This window comes from Geotrypetes seraphini, chromosome 2 (assembly GCF_902459505.1).
Source record: "Geotrypetes seraphini chromosome 2, aGeoSer1.1, whole genome shotgun sequence".
NCBI classification, from domain to species: Eukaryota; Metazoa; Chordata; class Amphibia; order Gymnophiona; family Dermophiidae; genus Geotrypetes; species Geotrypetes seraphini.
The window spans coordinates 74,125,870-74,149,832 of record NC_047085.1 but is presented as its reverse complement, the minus strand read 5'-3'; the positions used below and the strand labels follow the sequence as shown (position 1 = coordinate 74,149,832).

Here is a 23,963-nt window from a genome sequence, read left to right as displayed (position 1 = left end):
TTTTCAGGATTTCCCCAATGAATATGCATTGAAAGCAATGCATGCACATAGATCTCATGCATATTCATTGGGGAAATCCTGAAAACCCGACTGGATTGCGGCCCTCGAGGAGGGACTTTGAGACCCCTGCAAGTGTAAATATTGCTGTTATCGTTCCTATCTCCTCTGCTCGTAACCTTGGAGTCTTTGACTCCAACCTCTCATTTTCTGCCCACATCCAACAGGCTGTTAAAGCCTGTCGTTTCTATCTCTATACCACTACCAAAATTCACCCTTTCCTCTGAGCACCCTCGTAAAATCATGCTTAAACTACTGTAATTTACTTCTAACAGGTCTCCCTTCTCCTGCAATCTGTACAAAACTCTGCTGCATGCTTTTATCTTCTGCCAACCTCTTTACTCACCTCACCCCTCTCCTGAAATCACTTCACTGGCTCCCTATCCACCTTAACATACAGTTCAAACTCCTATTACTACCCTACAAATGTGTTCATTCTGCAGCTCCTCAATATCTCTCTCCTTGTATACCTTTCAAAGAAGAGCGACCAAAATGGTAAAGGGGATAGAACTCCTCTCGTATGAGGAAAGACTAAAACGGTTAGTGCTCTTCAGCTTGGAAAAGAGACGGCTGAGGGGTGAGATATGATTGAAGTCTATAAAATCCTGAGTGGAGTAGAACGGGTACAAGCGGATCGATTTTTCACTCAGTCAAAAATTACAAAGACTAGGGGACACTCGATGAAGTTACAGAGAAATACTTTTAAAACCAATAGGAGGAAATTTTTTTTCACTCAGAATAGTTAAGCTCTGGAACGCGTTGCCAGAGGATGTGGTATGAGCGGATAGCGTAGCTGGTTTTAAGAAAGTTTTGAACAAGTTCCTGGAGGAAAAGTCCATAGTCTGTTATTGAGGAAGACAAGGGGGAAGCCACTGCTTGCCCTGGATCAGTAGCATGGAATATTGCTACACCTTGGGTTATGGCCAAGTACTAGTGACCTGGATTGGCCGCCGTGAGAATAGGCTACTGGGCTTGATGGACCATTGGTCTGACCCAGTAAGGCTATTCTTATGTTCTTATGATTGCTGGGATGACCTTATGGAATAACTTATTCAGTCAAATAAGATTATGGATGGAGCATTCTATTTTTAAAAAATGCTTAAAACTGCTCCCAAGCCATCATATAGGCTGCCTTGGGGTGAAGAGCCCTATTCACCTGTCTATACAAAATGGAAATGCACCCTCGTTTAACGGGGAGTCACAAGAGTTCCTCAAACCGGCTCATTGAAAACACCTGAGAACGCCCATTCCAATTGCGTTGCAGATAATTGTTAGCCTGCAAATAAGGAAAAAGGTCCCCAGAGGACAGAGGGTACTGCTCCCTAAATTCAGAAAAATCTTTAATCCAGTCACCCTCCAGAAATTGCCCCAAACAACATAAACCCAAACGGGCCCATCTCAGAAAAATACCTCCTTCCCCACCAGGTTGGAAATCAGAAAAATATCTCCTCCCCTTTGTAATGTAATGTAATGTAATTTATTTCTTATATACCGCTACATCCGTTAGGTTCTAAGCGGTTTACAGAAAATATACATTAAGATTAGAAATAAGAAAGGTACTTGAAAAATTCCCTTACTGTCCCGAAGGCTCACAATCTAACTAAAGTACCTGGAGGGTAATAGAGAAGTGAAAAGTAGAGTTAGAGGAAAAATAAAAATAAAATAAACATTTTAACAAGACAGCATTGATCTAAATACTTTGGAAGGTAGAAGAGAGGAGAGAAAGGAATAGAAGCAGAAGGGGGAGCCGTTGAACAGTAGAATTCTGGAGAAATTTAAATGATAGAAATAGAACAAAACAAAGACAAAAGGCAAAACAATAGATAAGATTAAAGATAAATCATAAGCTGGAAAGAAAAATAAAATAAAACTTTGTCTTCAATCCACGGTTTCAGCGTCAGTGATGAAGTGGAGCAAGTAAGTTTAGGAGGAGCGATTGACGTTTCAAGAAAGGGCTTCTTCAGGGAAGAGACTTGGCCGACAGTCCCAGGATGTCCCCTTTGCCCCACAAGTTTACCCCTAGTCTCCCTACACACTCTCATAGTGAGTCTGGTGAAGGAATTCAAAATGGCATCCACCTTCCTCCATCTCAGCTCCATCCAGGGTAAATATTGCAAAACCTGGATATCTCTACAGACAAGCAAGTCGTCCCCGCACTCATGACAGCCAAACTCATAATCACAGCCAACTCACTCTCCTTACAATCATTTAGTTTTGTTTTATTCACAATCAGCTTTAGGATCATCCATTCGCATACTTTTGTCATACAGTGGTTCAATCACACCTCAACCTCTCTCTGTTGTCCTCTCTCAATTCTGTGCTCACAAATCATGCCACATTTACATGCATCAATAATGTCTTCATATGTGGATACTTGAGAATTTGAATAGAGAGCTTTTTTTAGTAGTTGAGAGTTCATAAATAAGCAAACTTTCTTTGTGCAGAGAAACTTAAAAATACTTAATATTGTACGATACAAAGGAACTCTGCTGGTAACTTGTACTTTAAAATCATATCGATAAGATATTTTGAATAATACACGCAGTCCTGGATAGAACATGCAATAATCTTGTGCTCACAACTCATACCACATTTGCTTTCATGATGCAAAGAAGGTTTGATAACTTATGAAAGATTCCTAATTGATTTTCAAAGACACCTAGTTTGTTTTTCTTCATGATTTAAACCAAAATGTTATCATTAAGCACATTTCCTCTTTTCATGTCATATGCACTTCAATTTGCAGAAATTTACATAATAAATTACAATTTCATACTAATTTCATATTAATTTGATTCCCGCTTGTTTAATTTTATGAACATCTAATTTTGTGAGACTTTCAACTTCCTTAATGTCTGAAGTAAGAAGGGACGAGTTACACTATAGACATTTATTATAATTGTTTTAATCTTTTTAAATGAATACATTTTAATTAATTCTCATGTTTATGTAGTCTTTTTTATCATTTTTGGGGTGTTGTTTTTTTTTAAAGTATTTTATTGAGACATTTATTTTAGGAAAAGAAAAGATATAATAGGCATCTCTGGGACCTGTTGGAAGAAAGGGATGCGATCATACCGGGATATAAATTTAATATCGCAGTGATAGGGAGGAGGGATAATGTTAGATGGCCTTGAATTGAATGGACTGAAAATTCTATAGGAGCTGAAACGCACCTTGAAATCCCTATGGGTAGAAATTTCATGTGTAAAAGGGAAAAGGATAGTGATAGGAGTGTACTACCATCCACCTGACCAAGGTGAATGGACAAATTCTGAAATGTTATCAGAAATTAGGGGCACTAACAAACTGGGTAACTCAATAATAATAATAATAATGGGCGATTTCAACTGGGTAAATGTAATGGGGCAGGCTAAGAGATAAAATTCCTTAATGAAATCTAGGACTGCTTTGTGGAGCAGCTGGTTCAGGAACCGACAAGGAACATAGCGATTCTAGACCTAGTTCTTAGGGGAGAACATGAATTGATGCAGGAGGTAATGGTCCTGGAGCCACTTGATAACAGTGATCATAACATGGTCAGATTTGATATAATCCCTGGAATAAGTTCACACAGGAAGTCCAATACAACAGCATTTAACTTTAAAAAAGGAGATTATGATAACATGAGAAGATTGGTTAAAAAAAAATAAATTACAGGAGCTGCAGAGTCCATTTTACTGCCTTTTTAATATGGCCTCATTGTAATACATTTGCATGGCAGAGTCGGAGGCTGCTAGGAAGCTTGGAAAAGAGCAAGGTGAACCATTCTGATAACTGCGCAGTAAAATACTGGAGCCGGTATAGCGACCTTCTTTAAAGGCACGGTGAGTTTTGAGAATCCGGCCCTTAGTGGAGTAGAAAGGGTAGATGTGAATTGCTTGTTCTTTCCAAAAATACTAGGACAAGGGGGCATGCAATGAAGCTACTAAGTAGTAGATTTAAAACAAACTGGAGAAAATATTTCTTCACACAACGTGCAATTAAATTCTGCAATTCGTTGTCAGAGAATGTGGTGAAATCGGTTAGCTTAGCAGTGTTTAAAATAGGTTTGGATAATTTCCTAAAAGAGAAATCCATAGGCCCATTATAGAGATGGCTTGAGAAAATCCACTGCCTATTCCTAAAATAAGCAGCATAAAATCTGTTTTACTACTTAGGATCTAGTTAGGTACTTGGGACCTGGGTTGGCCACCATTGGAAACAGGATACTGGGCTTGATGGACCTTCGGTCTGTCCTAGTATGGCAATTCTTATCTTATATATCCCTTACATACATTTTTAATAATTGGAGCCTTTGCTCCTATACAGTTAAATATAGATTTATATATTTTATATACAGAAAGCTTTATTTTGTTTCTATGTACTTTAAATGATTCTTGTATCCTTTAAAATACTTAATAAAAATTATTGAACTTAAAAAAAAAAAAAAAGAAAATGTATTTCATTTTGATGTTTTATTCTTTGTAAAAATACAATTTTTAGTTAATGTAATGTTTATGGAATCTGTATGACATTTTATTATTCTATTTGGTCATTGTATTCTTTTTGGTTATTTAGGCTTCAATCTTATTTATAATTTCTTTATTATCATTTGTTTAAGATGTGATTTGACATAAGATATTGTTTTTATGTTTTTATATGTTGCTGTACATTATTTTTTTTAGTCCTACTGATGCAGGCTTGAAGCCGAAATATGGGTCATGTTTGGTCACATCAATTAATTATCTACGTCCCCTTTCTTCAGGCTGATTGTACCATTTTGTTTTGTTTTTTTGTTCTATAAGTTATATGCAACATTATGGAATACTACTTAGGTGCCCTGGTAGCACTTATGTCGGAATACACTTCTCCCTCCGTATTTGCTGTGATAGGGGATTAACAGACCCGTAAATACAGAAAAACCGCAAATAACTTTCAAGTTATTTGCTGTTTTCTATTAAAAACCATCGTGAATATGGTGAAACCGCAAATAACATGGTGGGAGACCTGGCCTGTTCCTGATGGAGAGGCAAAACACGGTGAAGAAAGTGCTGGGAATCAGCGATTTTCTCTGTAAACGTTTGGAATCGGCGATTTCTCTATGCAAGCTGACGTAATTTGGGGGAGCAGCCAGCAAGCTAAAAACCGTGAATAATCGAAACCGCGATTGCTGAAACCGCAAATTTGGAGGGAGAAGTGTATGTACATTTACCCATATAAGCACTATTTTATACATTTACACATGCAAATGTATAAATATGGGTGCCTGGCTTTTTAAATGATTTTAGGGTTGAAATATTTGAAAATTCACATATTTGACTCTCTAAGTCACTGTCCCAACCATGTTCCCATTTACAAAGTAATTTTTAAATGGCCTGACTGAAATGTTTTGCCCCTTGAATGTGGATAAAAGATATGAATTTCATAGTTGATCTGTTTCTAGCTGGATTAAAAAAAGGAATTCCCATGGGTGTGTTCAGGCTGTGAGAGAGAAACAGCAGGCGTCTGATTTTCAAATATATGCATGCTATTTTGTCCCAGTACCTTCACAAACAGTAGGTGCAAACTATGTGGATTTGTTTAATGTGCCTGTGAGTTTTCTTTTAAAAAAAAATGCAGAAAGGCCATACTTGAAAATGCTTCTGTAGTTTGCAGATGTGGACTGTTTGAAAATTGTTCCACAAACATTGCACCATTCACTCTTCTGATCTAGGCCACAGAATACAATTGTCAGCCTTGCTAATTTTCTCTTCCGTTTTTATTTTTGAATGTTTTGCATATTGGTGTACTTGTAATGTGCAGCTTGACATAGCTTATGTAGGTCACCAGGATCTGTAAAGCACCCACGTGTAAATCTGCTTGTACTTCCTGTTGGAATGTGCTACAAAGTATAAAGTAACTTGCTTTTTATTTATTATTTATTTATTTTGTAGATCACAGATTTTCAGAGCCAGAAAGGGTAAATTACAAATTTGAGAGTGGTACCTGGTAAGTGATATGAAACTGATTCCCTCCCCCCCTCCCCCATCATCAAATTGGGCCAATAGGAATTGCAGTTTTTAGGGAGTTAATATGTTGGAAAATGATCATTCTCTCTGGTTCAGATGCCGTCATAAAACCTTCATTTGGGGTCACAACCTAGGTGGGCTCTCAAAGGTGCATCATTATTCTGTACCTATGGGGGGGGGAGGGGATCACACAGTTTCTTTTGGCTGCAATCATGGGGTTACAGCCACAAAAAGACTGGGAAACACTGCTTTAGTTTGTCTACCTGCCTGCCTTCCAAAACCAGTTTCTAAGAGATACAGTTGGCTGTGGTGTAGAGCTCCGTTCTTGGCTCTGTGGAAGCAGTGTTCTTTGCAGTTGGGGTATAGCCAAGCATCACTCCCATGGTCATAACTGGTAATGACTTAAGTGTTGCAGGCAGTGGGAGGGAGCAAGAACCTGTTCTCCGAGCTTGGCTTTCTGGGCAGGGATTGGCCTATGGGTGTGTTACTCCTAGTTGCATCAGCATAATGTGCACTTGCAAAAAGTATAGTAATTGTTCACCCCAAACTCCTCCTTTTCCTTCCCTTCCCCACCAAACTAAGCATACACATTGAGTATGTGGAGCAGTACAGGCAGTAACAAAACTTTGTCTGCCCCTCCCCCCTTTTTTCTGGATGGCTGTTTCTCATCAGGTTTTATTTATGAAATCTTAATGTTAATTTTTGTTGTTTTTAATCTACAGCAGCAAGATGGAGATCATTGATGATAACACAATAATCCGTGCAAGAGGATTACCCTGGCAGTCTTCAGATCAGGACATAGCTAGATTCTTCAAAGGCTTAAATATTGCAAAGTTAGTGTTCAAATGTGCCACTTAAAATAATAATTAAAAAAAAAAAAAAAACTTATTGGAAGACATGTTTTACTCTTATGGGACATCTGACTGTAATAGGGTTGCCTATATATATATATATATATATATATATATATATATATATATATATATATATATATATATATATATATATATATATATATATACATATATATACACATGATAGACTGGCCTTAATGAGGCAATCAGACTTGTGCTGAACCATAGGCAGGGGAGATGGTATTCAGCCATATGTTATCATGTGACCCATCACATATCCACCCCAGGCATGTTTGTTCTCTGTAAATACAACACACAACAGGGTTAAATATACAACATTTATTCCCTTAATAATCCATGATTAGGGACCTTCCCAACCCTCCCGGTCATTCCCCAGGTTCTCCAGATCTTCTCAAAAGTCCTTCCTGACCCTCCATTAGTCCTCTAGATCTTCGGTAGCATCTGGTACCATTTATCGGTCCCCCTGCCAGATGTCACCGTACCAGCCAGACCCTCTGCTGGACCGCTCCTCTGGCCAGTGCTCCCAGGGTCCTTGGACTCTCCCAGCATCTCCATCGCTCAGCCAGCTTATCCTGCACCGAGGGCTCTCCCAGCTCCTCGGTTGTCATCTTGCAGACGCACACACTGAGAACTCGCGTGGTTGTTTCTTCACTAGTCCCTCCTCCCAGTCGTCAAGCTTAAGACCCTTGACTCCAGGCTCTACTGGGTCCCCAGCTACTTCATAACTCCTTCCCTGCTGGTATATAGGTCCCTGCAGACCCTCCCACCACCGGACTTTCTATTGCTGCACCAGTTCCCCCTGTCAGGACTGATCAGCCTGGCCACCCTACTCCACTGTACTGGGCTCCCTGTCAGTAGCAGTCAGCAGTGGCCTTCAGGGCTTACCAAGCCAGAGGCCAGCGTTTCTCCTCCCAAGGATCACCTAACTCCCAAAGGAGCTCTTTGCCTTCTGAGTTATCTGTGTTGGGAGCTGTTCTTTTCAGCACCACAATCACTCAGGGTGAGTGGACAGCTCCCAGCAGCACTTGCAGCTCTTTGCAGATTAGCTGTTCACTCAAGCTCAATGAGCTCCACTGCTCAGGCTCCCTCCACTGGCCAGTGATAGGTACTCCACCCTGTCATACCATGACAGGAGCAGAGCATGAATCTCCATTGCTTGCTGATTGCCCTACTAGGAGTATAAATGGCAATTCTATAATGAGGCACACGTTTGTGTGAGTGAACAGAATTTGACTGTCACTGTCACTTTCACAGGTAGGTATAGAGTTGGGCAAAGCAGTGAATAATAGACAATAAGTCTAAATCTAAGAGGAAAGAATGCCAATTGTCAAAGGAAAAAGAAATTGAAGGAAAGGGTAAGAAAAGTAATTACCAATAATATATTACCAGTAACACATAACTGGTAATATATTACTTTAAAAAGTAATGAGTAACCAGTGTTGGGTAAGTTACTTTCCAAAAGTAATATAAAAACAGTTACTAGTTTCATTAGGAAACAGGAGTATGTTAGTTGCTAGTCTAGGTTGGTTACTGTGAAAAATAATATATTACTTTTAAAAGTAATACATTATCAGTAATATATTTAATATACAAGTAGACTGCTATCCGACACCCATGGTAGATGCTGGATAAATGTATTTTGATTGCTTGAAAGTTACTATTAAAAATAGGCCTAACTACCGTATATACAGTACTCAAATGTAAACAAATGAAACCAGCGACTGTTTTATATTATTGGTACTATTACTTTTCTTACCTTTTCCTTAAATTTATTTTTCCTTTGACAGTTGTCATTCTTTCCTCTCAGATTTAGACTTATTGTCTATTGTTCACTGCTTTGTCATCTCCTCAGGAGATGACAAATTTATAATAAATAAACCATAAGATATTAATTAGTAATATATAACTTGCCCAACTCTATACCTACCTGAGTGCTGGTGCTGAAAGAGTCTGCCATCGATATTCTATGCTGGACCACTAAGCCTCTCTAAGCATGCTCAAGACCTTCCAGCTCCTGCCCTCTCCGAGATTCTCAGAGAGGGCAGGAACCGGAAGGCTTTGAGTATGCACAGATGCTCAAGGCCCCTCAGCAGTCCAGTGTAGAACATCAAAGTAATGTAGTAAATGACAGCAGATAAAGACCTGAGTGGTCCATCCAGTCTGCCCTATAATTACATGCATTACAGTTTCATGATTAAATTGTCACCCGGTACTGTCCTTGGGTTCTATCTACCCAGTTGAAGCTCACTCAAGCCTATCCAAACCATCTTCTTTGCGGGATTCAGACCATGAAAATTTGCCCATTCATATTCTAGTTAGAGATCCTCTGTGTTCATCCTACACTTTTTAAAATTCTGTTACCATTTTCCTCTCCACCACCTCCCTCAGGAGAGCATTCCAAGCATCCACCACCATCTCTTGTGAAAAAGAATTTTTAGCATTACTCCTAAGTCTACCACCCCTCAACCTCAATTTATCTCCTCTAGTTTTACCTTTTCTGGAAAAGATTTGGTCCTATATTAATACCCTTCAAATATTTAAATGTCTGTATCATATCACCCCTGTCCCTCCTCTCCTCCAGAGTATACATGTTGAGGTCTTCTTGATTTTTTGTTCAAACCCCCTACCATTTTTGTTGCTGTCTTCTGGACCGCTTAATCTTATATCCTTGGCCAAATACAGCCTCCAAAACTAATACAATGCTCCAAGTGGGGCCTTATCAACAACATGTAAAGGGGCATCAACGCCTCCCTTCTTCTGCTGGTTACACCTCTCTATACAGCCTAGCATCCTCCTGTCTACAGCCATTGCTTTATCAAACTGATTTGTCGTCTTCAGATCTTCAGACACTATCGCCTCAAGATTCCTTTTCCCATCTGTGCATATCAGCCTCTCGCCTCCCAGCACGTACATCTCCCTCATATTTCTGCTCCCCAAATGCATCACTCTGCACTTCATTGCCTTGAATTTTAGAATATTCAGACAGTTAATCCCATGACACTTAGTTCTGCGACAGTTAATCACAGACAGTTCAACCTTCAGATGTTAATCCCGTGATACTTGAACCCTTGTCACTTAATCAGGAAAGTCTTCGTTAATTTAATAAGAGTGTTAGAGGGTCACATGACAGTGTGTCAGAAGTGTCTGGAACTATGCCGTCGGCGCCAGTCAGTCAACATGGCCAGGATATTGGCGGGGAACAGGTATAAACAGGAATGTTATGAGGATTATTTTAGTCTTGTTGTCCACCACAGTACGTGCGTTGGGTGTCGCATTTTATATAGAGCATTCACTTCTGTTACAAATATCAGTTGCGTTATGATGTCTGCGATGTTTGGAACAAGCACGAAAAGTCAGAGTGGTATTGCTCGATAGCTGTCGACACTGAGAAAATGTTAACGGTTCTGTATCTTGGTGCTGCACTAAATGGGTAAAATATCATTCCAAAATACAGGTGACTACAATGAAAGACAAAATTTTGAAAGTGTTGAATCTGCAACACACACATGAGGGAAACATAGCGACATCTCAAGCAAAGACTGATGTGGCAGAAATGAAAGATAAGATGGAACAAATTGGGTGTCGCATTTTACATAGAGCATTCATTTGTTGCTTCTGTTACAAATATCAGTTGCGTTATGATGTCTGCGATGTTTGGAACAAGCACGAAAAGTCAGAGTGGTATTGCTCGATAGCTGTCGACACTGAGAAAATGTTAACGGTTCTGAATCTTGGTGCTGCACTAAATGGGTAAAATATCATTCCAAAATACAGGTGACTACAATGAAAGACAAAATTTTGAAAGTGTTGAATCTGCAACACACACATGAGGGAAACATAGCGACATCTCAAGCAAAGACTGATGTGGCAGAAATGAAAGATAAGATGGCACAAATTGGTGCCCCACCAGAAGTTGGTGGTTGCCACACACGGTGGAATTGATTTGCCAAAAATTCCTAAAGACCACAATTTTGATATGATAGTAATGTTTGCTGACATCGTATTATTTGACTCAGGATATGGTGATAATCGAATCCTCATTCTTGGTTGCGATGTGATGTTAGACGCTTTGGCTTGTGCTGATAGGTGGCTGGCGGATAGCACTTTTTCAGTAGTGCCTACAATATTCTTTCAGCTGTATTAAATACATTTTCATTATGCTGAAGGACTTAATCCGGCTGCATTAAGTCTCTGCTACTGCCTCCAAAGTTCCCTAGTTGATGACAATATATATGAGAAAAAAGTTGGTTGGGTCATGGTCCTGGGTGGCTCACTCTGTTCCAGTACCTTTTTATAGACATGTATGTATGGAATCCATATTGCCTCCTCCCCCCTAAAAGAACACAAGATTAGAAATGTTTAGTTTTTGTTGGGTTTAGTTTTATTTCTGTAGCATAATTCTGTAGCATAATTTTATTCTTATATACCGCCAAAACCATGGAAGTTAGAGGCAGTTTACAGCAACAAGCACTGGACAGTCAGCAAAGAGGTTACAATCAAAGTCAACAGTATAATCTTACATAATGAAAGAATTGGAAAGGTATATAGTTCTTAGCAGAGCTGTGTAGATTCTTAGTTTACAAATCGATTGAACAAACTCGTTTAATATAGAAAAATGCAAAATAATGCTCCTGGGCAGGAAAAACAATAAGCATGAATATAAAATGTTAGGTGTAACTTTGGGCAAGAGCGAACAAGAAAGAGACCTGGGGGTACTGATAGACAGGACCCTGAAGCCGTCGGCTCAATGCGCAGCGGCGGCAAAGAAAGCAAACAGGATGTTGGGCATGATAAAGAAGGGGATCTTGAGCAGATCGGCGGACGTCATAATGCCGCTTTACAGAGAGATGGTCAGACCACACTTGGAATACTGTATCCAACACTGGTCTCCCTATCTAAAGAAGGATATAACCCTGCTGGAGAGGGTACAGAGGAGGGCCACGAAACTAGTAAAAGGTATGGAGAATCTGAGCTACAAGGAACGACTCGGAAAACTGGGTTTGTTCACCCTTGAAAAGAGAAGACTGCAAGGGGATATGATAGAGACTTTTAAAATAATAAAAGGATTCGACAAAATAGAGCAAGAAACACCGTTATTCACGTTGTCAAATGTGACTTGGACAAGAGGTCATGGACTGAAATTGAGGGGCAACAGGCCCAGGACAAATGTCAGGAAGTTCTGTTTCACACAACGAGTGGTGGACGCTTGGAATGCTCTCCCGGAGGAGGTTGTGACGGAGACCACCATTCTGGGATTCAAGGGCATGTTGGATGCACACCTTCTTGCAAATCACATTGAGGGATGCGGGTTAACAAGGTCTTCATCAGGGAACACCTAGCTTAGCCTCTGCGTGTGTGGGTCGCCGGTCTAGATGGACCTAAGGTCTGATCCGGTGAAGGCATTTCTTATGTTCTTATGTTACCAATTTTCTAAAATTGAAGTAGGATGGAGGAGAGCGTGATAAAGTTACTAAGCCAATCGTTCCATTTGCCTGCCTGGAAGGCAAGAGTTCTGTCCAAGAATCTTTTGTAGTGGCAGGCTTTTATTGTCTGATAGGTGAACAGAAGTATTCTTTGCGTGGGCCTAAAAGAATTTGCCAGATTAAAATGGGAAACTAGGTGAGTGGGGGCCAGACCAAATATTGATTTATAACAGACAAGAGAACTTAAACAGGATTCGCACCTCTAGGGGCAGCCAATGGAGTTTTTTATAGTAGGGGCTTATGTGTTCTCATTTCTTCATTCCAAAGATCAGTCGAACTGCCGAATTTTGAATGACTGAGTCTTAGAATGGTTTTTTTGAAGGATCCCAAGTAAATGATGTTGCAATAATCGAGCAAGCTTCGGATGGAAGATTGAACCAGTAAGTAGAAGGATGCTGCATCAAAGTATTTTCTGATGGTTCTGAGTTTCCATAGTACCGAAAAGCATTTTTTAACCAATAAATCTGTGTGAGCATTTAGGGTGAGGTGGCGGTCCAGGGTGACTCCCAAGATTTTAATGGAGTGGTCAATAGGAAAGTCCTGACCATTCAAGGAGATCGATGTGTCTTTGATTTTGTCATTAGGGCTTGCAAGGAAAAATTTGGTTTTGTCAGTGTTCAGCTTCAATTTTGAATCAGCCATCCATAGTTCAATTTGCTTTAGAATGGATGATAGATGAATCTTAGTCTCGGGGGTCAGAGTAGTAAGGGTAATAACAATGGTGATATCATCAGCATAGATATAAAATTTAACTTTTAAGCTCTGTAGTAAGTTCCCCAATGAGGCAAGGTAGATGTTGAACAATGTAGGGGAAAGAGGAGAGTCCGCAAGAGTTTATCCAACTAAAGGATTTTTTATTGTCACTATAGACGTGATATGACCGTTTGCTCAAAAAACCCCAAAACCATTTTAACACATTACCTGAAAGACCAATTAATTCTAGACAGTCAATCAGAATAGCATGGTCAACCAGATCGAAGGCACTACTTAGGTCTAGTTGCAGAATTAGAGCACTGGTACCCTGACTGAATAAGGTATGGAGGAAGTCCAGTAATGATGCCATGACAGTTTCAGTGCTGAATCTAGAACGAAAACCAGACTGATTGTCTTGCAGTATGCTAAATTTGTCCAGATACATTACTAGTTCCTGGTTGACTAGTCCTTCCATTAATGAACAAGAGAGTGCTCGCTATTGATTTGTAGTTAGATGTCAGTTTGGTAGATTCTTTAGGGCAGGGGTAGGGAACTCCGATCCTCGAGAGCCATATTCCAGTCGGGTTTTCAGGATTTCCCCAATGAATATGCATTGAAAGCAGTGCATGCAAATAGATCTCATGCATATTCATTGGGGAAATCCTGTAAACCCAACTAGAATACGGCTCTCGAGGACCAGAGTTTCTTATCTCTGCTCTAGGGTTTTTGACGATTGGGGTGATCAAAATGTGGCCTAAATCCTCAGGGAAAGTACCGGTTAGTAAGAGAGAGGAGAACCAGTTGTATAACTTGGCTTTAAATGAGACTGGAGCAACTTTCATAATGTTTGGGGGGCAGCAGTCTAATCTGCAGTAGGATACGGCGTATTTCATGTAAAATTTAGAGAATTGTTGCCAGGATGGGGTAGTGAAATTATTCCAGGCCATATCTACCCTAGGATCATCTTTGTGTTGGGCGACTGCGTAGTTCAAATAGTTGGTTGAGGAGCCTGCTAGTTTGGATCTCAAATTGATGATTTTGTTGTTGAAAAATTCAGCCAGATCATCTGCAGATGGTGGGAAATCTAGGGTAGAACATGAGAGGGCCTGTATGTCATAGAGATCGTTGACTAATTCAAAGAGATTTCTACTGTTGGTGTTCAGCGATCTAATTTTTGGGGGGTAAAAGTTAGTGCGTTTCTTTATTATTAGTTTTTTGTAAAGACATGGTATATCTTTAAAATATATTGTATATCTTTAAAAGACATGGTATATCTTTAAAATAACACACTGTATATATCATTCATATATTTTTAAAAAATTCCCTTGTCCTTATGAGAATTGTACATTTCAAAATAAAGCATACCTCGTATATTTCAGTTAACTTGTGCCTTTAAAAGGAGCTGTATATAATTGTGCCTCTGTTCACTTCTCTTTGTAATCTGTATATTTACTTTGCCTCTTTGATATGAAGGGGAGGAGCAGCACTCTGCCTCAATGCTCAGGGCAGGAGGAATGGAGAAGCCTTGGTTCGGTTTGTAAGTGAAGAGCACAGGGATCTTGCACTGCAGCGGCACAAGCATCACATGGGTAATCGGTATATAGAGGTGAGTCATCACAGCAGGCAGGCAGCTAAGAGCCTTAGACATAATTAGCTTTTGCTCTTTCTCTGTTGCAAGTATAATATTTTCATTTCTTTTGTAGGTCTACAAAGCTACTGGTGATGATTTTCTCAAAATCGCTGGAGGTAATTTCTTTTTGCCTGAAAGCTTCTCTTTCTGACTCTTCAGCTGTAGTTATAGATCACTCTGTATCAGTCGGTCAAATTATTTAGGGCTCCTTTTACAAAGCTGCGGTAGAGGTTTCTACCGCAGGCTGGCAAGGTAAATGCTCCGATGCTCATAGAAATTCTATGAGCATCGGAACATTTATCTCGCTGGCCCGCAGTAGGAAACGCTACCTCTATATTTTTTATAGATTTTTGTGCCCCTGCTTGGAAAACTGATGTTTGTATTGTGTTCTTTGCTCTCTTATACTATTATTGTTGACTCGGGGTTCGGGAAGGCATCCTTTTATGTCTTAACACACCAGTGGGACCACTTTGGTGGGGGCTGTTGTGTCTTGCACAGGGGGAGGGGCTGGATTGGTATGGGAGGGTGGGTGGGGGTGTGGATAGGGGAATTTCTTTTTTGATCCCATCCGCTAGTATTTTCTTTATTCCTGAGGAGGGGAGATGTGATTGCTGTGTTTTCTTGAATGCCAACTCTGGGTGTGGGGGGACGGCTGTACAAGCAGTTGAGTTTCTTTTATCCTTTGACCTCCCCCCCCCCCTTATTTCTATCTATCCTTCCCGGGTGTGGCTGGAGCCTGGGATGGCTTTGTTCCATTGGTGATGCTACACTTCATTTTAATTTCACTAGGCTTCCTATGTCCCTAGCTCATGCTATAAGACTTATGTCCTGGAATGTCTCAGGCATTACATCCCCTATTAAAAGAACAAAAATACTGTACTTAATAAGCTTAAACGCCATAAGGCGGACATAGTTTGCTTACAAGAAACTCGTCTGACAGATTTTGAACATGCCAAATTGGGTAGATCTTGGGTGGGGGAGGTATATGTGGCCTCCTCCCCCCAGAAAAAGGCAGTGGTGGCTATCTTAATGAACAAATCTCTCCCGTGTAAGGCCTGCCTTGTGGAGACTGATGCGCAGGGCTGGTTTTTATTGCTTCAAATCACTGTGGGTACTTACTCTTTTCATTTGCTAAATGTTTATGCACCTAATGTTTACGATCATTCTTTTTTTGAACGTATTACTGCTTTGTTGTCAGAGCGCATGGCTGATCCAGTGTATTTGGCGGGGAACTATAATCAGATTCTTGATCAGACTTGTGATTGATCCAACCCAGGAGTTCCCTCTGGGGGATCGGGTTTTCGTGACATCCCTTATCTATGTACGACATTGGATTTGGTTGATCCCTGGCGGCTGCTTCATGCTAAAGAGCGAGATTATACGCATAGATCTCGTGCCCATGGTACGTTTTCTCGAATTGATTACATCCTAACTACTAGAACATCTTTTTGAATATTGACGCGGTTATTATTGGGCCCTCGGTTATTTCAGACCACGAATTGATTTGGGTAGATATAAATGTTGGCTTTGGTGTACGAGGCCCCTTTCGCTGGCGTTTTCATAGTTGTTTCAGGATACACATTTTCGCACCTACTTACAGCAGAAGTGGGAAAATTTATTTGGAATTTAATGGTCAACATCTCAATGAGCCAGCATTATTTTGGAATACAGCTAAAGTAGTTTTACGAGGAGACTGTATTGCTTATGTTATTGGCAAAAATATTGGCAGATCGCTTATCATCTCTCCTTCCCGGACTTATAGGGCCCGCACAGGTGGGCTTTGTAAAGGGTAGACAGGTGGTGCAGAATGTTTGGAAGATGCTATTAGCCATGGCTCACGCTCACTCTCGTGAGAATCCTATGTTATTGGTTAGTCTGGACGCGGCTCATGCTTTTGATCGGGTACATTGGACTTATTTGTTTCAGGTCCTATAATATTTAGGCATTTCTGGCTGGTGTGCACGGGCCATTAGGACTCTATACAGTGGTCCGGTGACGCGGCTGTTAATGAGATTACTACAGATGCTTTTCCGATTGGCCGTGATACTCGCCAGGGCTGCCCGTTATCACCACTTCTTTTTCTGTTTTATTTAGAGCCCTTCCTACGTACTATATCTAAAGACCTGGATGTAGTGGGTATGGAGTTTTCTAATCAGACGATTAAGGCTTTAGCTTTTGCGGATGACTTAATCTTTACTTTGACTAAGCCACAGCATTCCATTACTCAACTTTTGAACTCTTTAGAGGAGTTCCAGTTTTATTCTGGCTTTACGCTTAACTATCAAAAATCCATGGTTTTGGCCATTCCCACAACAGTACAAGACACTTGGGAAGGAGACTTTCCGTTTTCCTGGGCACAGACCTCTGTTAAATATTTGGGGGTGTGGTTACATCATAATATTTCTACATTATATGCCTGTAACATTACGCCCTTGCTGGAGGAGTCTTTGCAACTCCTCGAACTTTGGAAAACTTTTCCTCTGTCGGTAGCAGGACGAGTGTCCCTGTATAATATGGTACTTTTCTCTAAATGGCTATACCGCTTTCAGGTTCTTCCCCTTTTATTGTCACCTGCCCATAGGGTTCAACTTACTAGAGGGCTACAACGATATGTTTGGGGGGGCAAAAAACCTCGAATGACTTTTACTAGGCTTTGTCTTCCCAGAGATAGGGGGGTTATGGATTGTTAAACATTCATTGGTACGCGATGGCCTGCCAAATGCGGCATATCAATGACTGGTTTCGGGGTGGTACTTATTTTTCTGTTACTGAACTGGAATTTTCTTTGTTATCCCCATATCATGTTAGTTATTTTCTACATTCTACAACTCCGGCCCTTCGCTCCGTAGTGGCATACTATCCTATATTTGCCCCTGTGAGACGAACATGGCGTTGGGTGTGTGGTTGTTTGAAAATGTCACCTAAGATTTCTCCTTTTCTCCCATTTCAGGGTAATGGGGATTTTTTTACCAGGTATGCAATCTATTGCTTTTCAGAGGTGGGCCACATCTGGTCTATGGTTCATTTTTCAGATGTACACTGAAGGGGGTCAACTGGCTTCGTTTGCTTCCTTGCAACGTACATTTGGACTTTCAGGCATTGAAGTTTTTGTATATTTACAAGCTAGGCATTATGTTTTTTCCCTACCAGCCTGTCATTTGGCGGACACTTGTCAGGAAGCGCTTTCGGAGATGTTTAGTCTGTCTGCACAACAACAGATTCCTCTCTGTTTTCATCATTTGGGCATTAGAGATTGTCAACCAGTTCCCAATTTTACCATCTGGCATGACCTTCACTATGAGCTTACTGCATGCCAGATATTCCAATTGGTGAAAACTTTGAGGAAACTATCCTCCAACATTCTACACTGGGAATTGCAGCTTAAGTATATCCTTCGCCTATATATTTCCCCTATGCGAGCATGTCGGATGAGCATCACCCAGGTACATCACTGCCCGAAATGTACTCGGGCACATGTCTCGTTGGGGCATATGTTTTGGTTATGCCCGCGTATTCTACAATTCTGGCAGCGCCTGGGTCACTACTCTCTGGGGTAGCCAGTGGACTCCGACTCCCAGAGCACTATTTGGATTTTACACTATTACTTCTCCCAAACCCAAAGGATTTTCAGATTTTGTGGCTTGAGTGCTGTTACTTGGCAAGAAGGCAATTCTGTCTCAGTGGGTGACCAGTGAACCCCCAACTTTCAATCATTGGAGATCACTGATAATCCTACATGCTTCTATGGAGCACCGGCACTTTTCAGACCTGGACACTGGCCCTGGTCGCAGATTCTGTTTGATTTGGGAGCGCTTTTGGCAGAGTCGTACGCCTATTGCAAGAAGTCGACTATTGAACTTATAATATGAGTAGTCTTTTGTTTCCTGTCCTCGGGATCTCTCTTGTTTCTGTTTGGGGGGATGGGGGAGTTGGGGGGGGGAAGTTCTGATATTACCTGTGCAAAATTTGTAAGTGTATTGCTTTGTGTTTTTCTGCAGTTGTTTGCCTGTGCACTGAAACTTAATAAAAACATTTAAATATATTTAAGTTAAATAGCACCGGTCCCAGTACAAACCCCATGTGGCACTCCACTGGATTCCATGTTTGAATCGTCAGTTAGAAATAGATCCAATGACAGTTTCCTACTAATGCTTTAACTAAACAGTTCCCATTACAATGAAAGAGCAATTACATTTCAGTATGTTTCTGTTGAGGATGGGCTGGGGAGGGCTTCAGTGGCTGGGAGGGTGTAGGTGGGCTGGAGTGAGCTTTAACGGAGACTTCAGCAGTTGCAACCCAAGCACAGTATCGAGTAGCGCTTTGGATTCTTTCCCAGAAATAGCTAAGAAGAGAAAAAAAAAATTTAAATTCAATCAGGTTGGGCAGACTTGATGGACCATTTGGGTCTTTATCTGCCGTCATCTACTATGTTACTATGTTCTGTCATTCTGCATCTTTTTGGAGTTATAATTTCTCCACCCATGCTGAAAAGCACTTTAAGGCAAATCTCGTACTTCAAAAATCCGTTCTCTGAGGTGAGTAAACTGTGATGCACACATTACCTGCAACAGCTTTGTGGGTTGTGCAGGTTGCACAAAATTCAATTTTTAGGATTTTTAGAATGGCAAAGCGTGAACATGTGTCGGGATACTACATAAAAATGTTTTGGCTTAAACTGGAGTACAGGGTACAGTATAAATTGCTGTTGATGGTTTATCTTTGTGTGCATCAATTAGCGCTATAGTCCCTAGTGGATAGTATTCTGCCATATGTTCCGCTTCCAAAGTTGCGCTCTGTGGATCATGCTGATCTTTAAATGCCAACGGTTAAACAATTAAGGCTGAAAGTAAATAGGGTGAGTTTCTTGTAAAGGCCCTCGAGAATGGAATGAGTTCCCACTGTATAAGTGCCAGCAGGAAAGTTAGAATAATTTTAAGATGATTAAAAACATACTTATTTTGTAAGATGAAGTATGGGAACTGAGTGTCCCGTTGTTTACTTGAGCGCTGGTAAACTACTTCACGAGATTAGTTACTTAAAAATAGAAGTGATGCAGCTGAACTGGATCTACCACGGCCATCAACATTCTGAAAACAGAAGTAATCTTCATTGCCACAATTACTACTGGATAAAGCTGGTGTTTGTGCCGATGACAGCTTCACTGTCTTCATTGCACTGAAAAGTAGTACTTTATCTCATCTTATTTTGTCGTCTTCAACCTGGGAGTAGGACCGCAGAAGATAAAAGCAAATAGGTTTAGCCCCGATTGATCAGGATTGTGTTCATAAAGATAGACAGAAAGATTGGACCGGATGGTGTATATCGGAGAATATTGAAGGAGTTTAGGGAAGTTCTGGTAGTTCCACTGGCTGAACTTTTCAATGCTTCTCTAGAGCTGGGAGTGGTACCAGAGGACTGTTCAAGGGCGGATGTGGTCCCTCTCCACAAAAGTGGAAGTAAGGAAGAAGTAGGGAACTGCAGGCTGGTAAGTAAATTAATGGAAATGCTTTTAAAAAGAGAATGGTGAAGTTTCTAGAATCTGGTGGATTACAGGACTGGAGGCAACATGGATTCACTAGAGGTAGGTCTTGTCAGACAAATCTGATCAATTTCTTTGACTGGGAGACCAGAGAATTGGATAGAGGGAGTGTACTAGATGTGGTATATTTAGATTTTTAGCAAAGTCTTTGACAATATTCCACACAGGTGTATAATCAACTAGGCGTCCTAAGGATGGGCCTCAAGGTGACAAACTGGGTCAGGAACTGGTTGAGTGGAAGGTGACGGAGGGTAGTGGTCAATGGAGGAAAGGGAGGTTACCAGTGGTGTGCCTCAAGGTTCTGTTCTTGGGCCTGTTCTAAACATTTTGTAAGCTATATTGCTGAAGGGCTATCAGGTAAAATATGCCTCTTGCGGATGATGTCAAAATCTGCAATAGATATCCCGATGGTGTGGATAACATCAGGAAGGACCTAGTGAAGCTTGAGGAATGGTCTGAAATTTGGCAGCTAAGATTTAATGCTAAGAAATGCAAGATCATGCATTTGGTCTGCAAAACCCCAAGGGAATGGTACAGTTTAGTGGGTGAAGAACTTTTGTGCAGAAAAGAGGAGAGGGACTTGGGTGTGTGATAGTATGTGGTGATCTTAAAGTGGCCAAACAGATTGAAAAGGTGACGGCGAAAGCTAGAAGGATACTTGGGTGCATAGGGAGAGGAATGGCTAGTAGGAAAAAAGATATTGGTGCCCCTGTATAAGACTGGTAAGACCTCATTTAGAATGTTGTGTTCAATTCTGAAGATCACACCTCCAAAAAGATATAAACAGGATGGAGTCGGTCCAGAGGAAGGTCACTAAAATGGTTGGTGGTCTACATAATAAGGCATATGAGGACAGACTTAAAGATCTTAATATGTACACTTTGGAGGAAAGGCAGGAGAGGGGAGATATGATAAAGAGACATTTAAATACCTATGTGGTATAAGTAAGCCTGAGGTGAGTCTTTTAATTGAAAGGAGACTCCAGAGTGAGAGGGCTCAGGAGTAATCTAAGGAAATTTTTATTTTTACAAAAAGGGTGGTAGATGCATGGAATAGCCTCTCGGTAGAGGTGGTGGAGACAAAGACTGTCTGAATTCAAGAAAGCATGGGACAGGCATGTGGGATATCTTAGGCAGAGGAGATAGTGAATGCTATGGATGGGCAGACTGGCTATGCCATTTTGCCTTTATCTGCTGTCATGTTTTATGTATCCCAATTAAGACAAAACAATGGCAGCATAACTGCAGCCAGAATAAAATCTTTGCAGTGAAGATAATGACAAACTTGTTCATCAAGCCCATGTCGAAGTGCATGAACCAGAGGTGAGGCATATTTAAGTTCTGTACCAAATTGTCAGCTTTGTTTTCAACATGACCGAAGTGGGGAGCAAAAATCCCAAATAACATGTAGCTTCAGTCTGTAGGATGTCCAGAGCAGCTGCTAGTGGATTCATGACACAGTAGTTGTTAGGTGTCGTCGACTTAATGAATTGCGGATCTAAAAAGAAATCAGTTTTGAGCTAGTTCAGAAAGGTCATCCGAACTAGCTCAAAAATTGTTTTCAATGTGACAGTAGTACTCGCCCAGAAAAATTACTTCATGCTATCTGGTTGATTGAATACAATTTTATTTCTTTGCTGGCATTGATGCCACTTTATCACGCTCAGGGTTGTGGCTTACCAGACACAACTTGCACCTAACACAAATATTTTTATTTTTTTTATTTTTTACTTAACTAAATCAGAAAGGTTGACAGAGTCCTTAAAAGTTGAAGACCCAACCCTCTTTATCACCTCATACAATTTCACTCAAAATGAACCTTATTGGAAACCAAAAGCAGCCCAATAATGGCCTAGTTAGGAATAGAAAAAGGTAGTGGGGAAGGGACATTGGTCAGACCACTGTGTGAACAATTACATTTATTTAAATTGTAGAATTTCAGTTAAAATTTGCACAGAGATATACATCAATAAAACAAAATGTGGCAGGCTTGTAAAGTCCTTTGTAATAGAGCATATACTGGACCCCAACACAGTCTGTGTTTCGTCTATAGGGCCTTCCTCGGGTGTAAAAGTAACCTAGTAGATGGTATCAAATGATAAAAAAATCAATCAAACCAAAATGAGTTTACTTGCAGAAAGGCATGCCAAGGTGCCTGCCGCCTAATGCAATGTGAAAAAAGCAACCCCAATACCGGGAAAATGCAGCGATAGGCTAGAACCACCGCTAAAACACCAGTTCCGGTGTTTTCCCAGTATCAGGGTTGCTTTTTTTCACATTGCATTAGGCAGTAGGCACCTGCCTTTCTACAAGTAAACTCAGTTTGGTTTGGGGTTTTTTAAATCATTTGACACCTTCTACTGGGTTATTTTTACACCCCTGAGGAAGGCCCCTGTGGCCGAAACATGGACCATGTTGGGGTCGAGTATATGCTCTATTATAAAGGACTTTGGGGTCCAGTATATGCTCTTACATAGGACTTTACATGCCTGACACATTTTGTTTTAATGATGTACAGTATATATCTGTTCAAAATTTTAACTGAAATTCTACAATTTAAATAAATATAATTGTTCACACAGTGGTCAGACCAGTGTCCCTTCCCCACTACCTTTTTCTGTTTCTATAATTTGCCCGTAGGGTTGTTTTTTTCCTTTGTATTGTTTGATATTAGTTACGTGCCATTGACTTGTGTTCAAGTCCTAATGACTTGATGAATTACAGATCTAAAAAGAGATCAGTTTTGTGCTAGTCTGGTAAGGTACTCCAGCGCAGTGATTAAAAAAAAAAAAAAAAAATTGGGCAGGCGTCACTAAAAAAGTAACGATATAAAGTAACTAGACATATTACTCATTTCAGAAAGCTCAGTTTTTAGTGTGGTTTTTGGAGTTATGGAGATGTGGTGGTAATGTTGCTAGTATTAAATTGTATATTACTAGATTTCACAGTTATTATGTCTATGTATTCTATTCATTAATGATTGTGTATCTAAAATTATTACGGTGATGTGCTCAGACCAGTAACCCAATAAATAGTGAAGTCACTACAATGAGTTTAACAAGGGGACCATCATTACAACCACCTGTCCCCGACCCTCCCTAAATAAACTTGAACTTATTCAGATACTATATTTGTACTTATCTGAATGGAGAGGTTATTGTTGTTGAACTTGGTCTAGTTAAATCTCATTGGTGACTGTGTTCTAACAAATAAAGTGGCGATTAAAATCCAAAGGTGATTATTTTTATCGTCATCAATTCCCGTCCCCCCGTGACCATGACCATGTTTTGATTTAAATTTCTAGTGTCCCTCCCCGACGAAGAAGACGAAACTCGAGTCGGGGGGACGGGAATTGATGACGATAAAAATAATCACCTTTGGATTTTAATCGCCACTTTATTTGTTAGAACACAGTCACCAATGAGATTTAACTAGACCAAGTTCAACAACAATAACCTCTCCATTCAGATAAGTACAAATATAGTATCTGAATAAGTTCAAGTTTATTTAGGGAGGGTCGGGGACAGGTGGTTGTAATGATGGTCCCCTTGTTAAACTCATTGTAGTGACTTCACTATTTATTGGGTTACTGGTCTGAGCACATCACTGTAATAATTTTAGATACACAATCATTAATGAATAGAATACATAGACATAATAACTGTGAAATCTAGTAATATACAAATTGATAGTTAAT

At 40.3% G+C, this 23,963-nt stretch overlaps 1 protein-coding gene across 3 annotated transcripts in view; it reads left to right on the top strand.

Annotated features, from left to right (window-relative positions):
- The window catches only part of ESRP1 (epithelial splicing regulatory protein 1), a 181,037-nt gene that overhangs the window by 77,527 nt on the left and 79,547 nt on the right, over positions 1 to 23,963 (top strand). For all 3 annotated transcript variants that reach the window (XM_033934758.1, XM_033934757.1, XM_033934756.1), the window contains 4 exons: positions 5,973 to 6,027; positions 6,770 to 6,880; positions 14,572 to 14,704; positions 14,802 to 14,844. In XM_033934758.1, the coding sequence (XP_033790649.1) occupies positions 5,973 to 6,027; positions 6,770 to 6,880; positions 14,572 to 14,704; positions 14,802 to 14,844 (342 nt within the window). The remainder of the gene's footprint in view (positions 1 to 5,972; positions 6,028 to 6,769; positions 6,881 to 14,571; positions 14,705 to 14,801; positions 14,845 to 23,963) is intronic.